The 5104-nt window shown below is 38.0% G+C and overlaps 1 protein-coding gene across 1 annotated transcript; it reads left to right on the top strand.

Moving 5' to 3' along the window:
• The first annotated feature begins 245 nt into the window (after positions 1-245).
• LOC144997333 (GATA transcription factor 9-like) lies at positions 246-2511 on the top strand. The gene is made up of 2 exons (XM_078957214.1): positions 246-736; positions 1374-2511. The coding sequence occupies exons 1-2, from the start codon at positions 455-457 to the stop codon at positions 2115-2117; spliced, it is 1026 nt and encodes a 341-aa protein (XP_078813340.1). The 5' UTR covers positions 246-454; the 3' UTR covers positions 2118-2511.
• The last annotated feature ends 2593 nt before the right edge of the window (positions 2512-5104 follow it).

Here is a 5104-nt window from a genome sequence, read left to right on the forward strand (position 1 = left end):
TGGTTTCATCGTGAAATTTGTATATAATCAAAGTGAATCTGATTTTTCTAATTACTAATATTTCTTGAATTCCATTTAGTCATTAGTGTAGCAAATTAATTTTCTGATTTGTCTTCCAACATGATTATTGTTGAAATTATAATATAAATATTTATTTAATTATTTAAAATAAAAAATGTTTTTCGTCAGAAAAGAGCTCCATATTTTTAGGTGTCCGCCAGCCCCCTTCAAACGCAAATAAACTCTCTCGTTTCCCCACCCTCACCTCTCTTCACTCCTCAACTCTCTCCTCCACACACTTTCTCTCTCTACTCTCTCTCTCTCTCTCTCTCTCTCTCTCTCTCTCTCTCTCTCTCTCTCTCTCTCTCTCTCTCTCTCTCTCTCTCTCTCTCTCTCTCTCTAGCATACCCTTTTTCTACGTTAGCCTTCTCAACAATTCCCCACAATTACACAAATGGAAACTCCTGAATTCCTCCATGGATCATTCACGCCGGAAAAACGATACTCCGACGTCAAAACCGAACAATTCATCATCGACGACCTTCTTAATTTTCCCACTGACGACACCGTCACTGGGGAGGAGGCATATGATGACGCCGGAGATGTGCCTAATGGCGGCACCTCCACTGACTCCTCCATTGTTTCCACTGCCATCGACAGCTGCCACTCTTCCAGAGAGCTGGTTGTTCACCGGAGCTTCCCCGACACTCAATTCTCTCATGATCTTTGTGTCCCGGTAATATTCATTGGTTCTAATTTTCTCCATGCATTACTTAGCTGTAACTTACAATCAAGCTATGCATATTAATTACCAGCAACCATGCATTTTCTGTAACCCTATAAAAAAATTTCTTTAAATTAATTAACTAAGTTTGTGAAAATTATATTTTCATTAAAACAAATTTCATAACTAATATCTATAGAAAACAATATTATTTATTTTGTAGCTCTCACAAAAATACGGTATTTGCTAGAAATAATACGAAAATACTTTTATTATTGAAATTCAGTAATTATTATTATAACATAAAGTAAAATATTTAGAAAATTAAAGTTCACGTTACTAGTAGCTTTTTGTGGTTATGAGATCTTCTCGAAAAAAAAAAGTTGTACTTTACTTTTCTTTTTTGGTAGTGAGCAATGGTTAAAAATGAACTTCTAAAAATAACATAAGAACATTTTGGCATTTCACTACTATATTTATTACAGGTATGTAGCATTCTACTTATATATGAACAAAGATCTCGAAAGAAAACTACAAAGTACATTTTTTATAAACTTTAATTATATAAAACATATATAACTAAATTCTAATAATGCTTTATCATGTGATTGTGGGCAATTTGATGATTCTAACAATATTGATTTCACAGTATGATGATGTGGCTGAGCTAGAATGGCTATCGAATTTTGTGGAAGATTCATTTTCCACAGAGGATATGGCGAAGCTTCAATTGATATCTGGAGTCAAAGCTCCACCCGCCGATGATTCATCTGAGACCCACCAATTCCAACAAGAAACCTACAATCGGGCCAACAACCCGATATTTAACACTGACATGACAGTCCCAGGCAAGGCACGTACCAAGCGTTCTCGTGCTGCACCATGCAATTGGACCTCTCGGCTTCTTGTTCTCTCACCGACATCAACGGGTCAAACCTCAGCCATTTCATCAGAGTCCGAATCTGATATTGCCACAAGCTCAATTTGGAAAAATACCATGAAGGCTCCACTAAAGAAAAAAGAAGTTTATGAAAATTCAACAAATAATGTGGAAGGACGAAAATGTCTCCATTGCGCCACTGATAAAACCCCTCAGTGGCGTAGCGGACCGTTAGGTCCGAAAACACTGTGTAATGCTTGTGGGGTTCGCTACAAGTCTGGTCGACTAGTTCCTGAGTATCGACCAGCTGCGAGCCCCACATTTATTCTGACAAAACATTCGAATTCTCATCGGAAGGTACTTGAGCTAAGGAGACAAAAGGAGGTGCAAACTACACACTTGCAACACCAACAACCATTCTATCATCATCAGAATATGATGTTTGATGTTTCCAAAGGAGAAGATTACTTAATCCACCAACATATTGGTCCGGATTACCGACAACTAATCTAATAAATCAGTCGTGTGGTCAAAAAGCGTAATTTTCGAATTTTTCCTACGTTCTTTGAAATTATTTTAGCCAATTTTTGCGATTTTTAAGCCAAAATTTCATAGTGTTAAGTCCTAGCGTATGAAGTTTTGAAGAAAAAAAGAGTAGTGGAATTTAGGAGAGGTAAACATCAGATGTTTGTAATCTCGATTGAGTTATCTTTTGCCAATTCTTGGATCAGTTTTCGATTTTAATGCTCAACCAAATCCCAGTTTAGTTGTTTCTTCCATAGCTTAGTTACTTATTTCATTTCCTATCATTTTTTCTTTTGATTTAAGTCGTCAAACTTCATTTAAGTACAAAATTGTAATAAGTACCTACGTTATTTTTACGATTTTAGCTTTGAATTTTCTTATATATGTGTATTGCATAGTCTAGTGCATTGTTGATGGTTTTGACTCATAATTTGTAATGAAAATCATTTGTTTTAGATGATCAACATACGCCAATTAATGAAATAAATAAATTAAGGGTGTATATGAACAAAAAAGATATATTTTTGCTTGTCAGTAAAATTATAATACCATATATGTTTTATAGACCTTCAGTTAAATAAAATTGTTTGAGATTTTTGTCGAATATTATATCGAAATCTATCAACATAACATAAGATATTTAATTTGATAAATTAATGAATTATCGTTTTATCATAAAGTTACTCACGTGAACCAAGATTACCATGTGCATTACTTTTATTTAATTAGGAAAAATAAAATAAATTAAAGAAAATATAGAAAATTCATGAGATCATGTGCCTCCATCAACCTCAAGACGACTACATATTGATGACTTTAAGCCAAGTAGTACCCAATGGTTGGCATACTTAAGTTCAAAATTCTATAAGTTATCCACTAGGTAATTTTCTGGTTAAAAGAGTTGAAATTTATATGATTATACTAAAATAACAATTTGCATAAATTAATTATTAAAGTAAGAGTATTAAACATTAGAAGAAACCAATTGTAGTTGAGAATAGAAATTAGTCCAATGACTTCAATATTGAGTAACCTGACTACGTTGTTTTTTTAAACTACGAAATATTTTAAGCAAAAGACTCATATTACCAAGAAGCTAAAACATAAGCAAAACAAATAAGGAATGAATTACAGATTAAAATGAGCTAATCGTGAACATCTTTCAATCAACCCAACTACCACAACTTGCCACTGGGGTGCAGCAACGTGACCCCTTGGGCCCTCTTCTTTTTGTCCTTATTTTGCACCCGTTTGTGCACAAGATTAGAGATAATTGTAAGCTCTTACTCCATGTTTGGTACCTAGATGATGGGACTGTCATTGGGGATTCAGAGGAGGTGGCTAGAGTGTTGAACATAATTCGGTTGCATGGTCCAGGTTTGGGTCTCGAGTTGAACATCAAGAAAACGGAGATTTTTTGGCCTTTATGTGATGGTAGGAAGCTTTGGACTGATTTATTCCCTACGCAGATAGGGAGACCTTCTTTAGGGGTGAAACTCCTTGGGGGGGGGGGGGGGGGGCTGTTAGCAGAGACGCGGGGTTTATTAGCGGGCTGACCATGAAAAGAGCGGTCAATGTTGTTGATTTGATGGGCCTTCTTCCACAACTATGTGACCCACAAAGTGAGCTCCTTTTGCTTCGATCATGTATGGGCATTGCAAAACTTTTCTTTGGTTTAAAAACATGTCAGCCGGTACACATAGAAGAGGCAGCGTTATTCTTTGACAAGGGATTACGCAGGTCTATCAAGGATATGGTGGTATGTGGAGGCCCCTTCTGTGAAGACATTCAGTGGCGCTTGGCTTCCTTACCTATTTGTTTCGGTGGTTTGGGTTTGTACTCGACCTACGAGGTTTCCTCCTACGCATTTGTAGCCTCGAGGGCCCAATCTTTGGCATTACAAGACCACATCTTACGTGACAGTGGCATATGTGATATGGACTCGGATTATCTACGTGCTATGACTCGTCTCCATGATATGATTCCGAGATTTGACTGTAGCGGTTTCACTAATAAGGACACTGCCCCCCCTAAATCCCAAAAAGCTTTGGCGTGTGCCCTTTTTAGCAAAATCGTCCAAGATATGGAAGTCAACTTCGATATGACCGTCAGACAGAAAGCAGTCTTTGAGTGTCTGCGGGCGCCTCATGCTCAGGATTTTCTGCTAACTATCCCTATTGATGGTCTTGGCCAACATATGTCTCCTGTGGAGTACCGAACTATCCTTCGTTACCGCCTCATGATTCCTATATTCTCAATTGACGAGATATGCCCAGTTTTGTCGCAAGGCATGTTTGGACACCTTTGGGGAACACGCGGTTCATTGTAGAGAGCTCCCTGGTTTCAAGTATAGACATGATGTGGTTCGGGATGTTCTCTTTGATGCTTGTCGGCGTGATGGTATATCTATGAAGAAAGAAGCGCCAGTGAACTTTTTGACGGACCCGCAGGAGGGCAGGTTCACACTTAGACCGGCTGACATTTTGGTATTTGGATGAATAGGAGGGAAGCATGCGTGCGTGGATCTTACTGGTGTATCTCCTCTCGTTGGTTTGGGGAGCGGAGGTTTCGCAGCTGGGCATGCCGCTTTGAAAGCCGCTGCGTGCAAAGTGGTAAAGCACGACAATGCATGTAGAGAAAATCAACATGTGTTTGTTCCTTTTGCATTCGATACATTTGGTTTTTTCGCACCAGAGGCGGTGGAGCTCCTTAACAGAGTCCAACGGGTCATGCATTCTAATGTCATATCTGTTGGGTTTTGAGCATTCTAACACTCCTAAGTGTACATGCAACCCTAAATACGTTGGATCTATGTTTTTTCTATTATACATGCAAATATGAACATCCAAGGTATTATCCTAATCTAGCATACAAAACAATGACTATAGCAAGATAGATTACATACCTCATTGATGTAGAAAGTCTTCATGAAGCTTGAGTGCCTAGTGCCCTAAATGTGACACCTCAAATGGTTC

The sequence above is a fragment of the Lactuca saligna genome, chromosome 1 (assembly GCF_052625555.1).
Source record: "Lactuca saligna cultivar CGN05327 chromosome 1, ASM5262555v1, whole genome shotgun sequence".
NCBI lineage: Eukaryota > Viridiplantae > Streptophyta > Magnoliopsida > Asterales > Asteraceae > Lactuca > Lactuca saligna.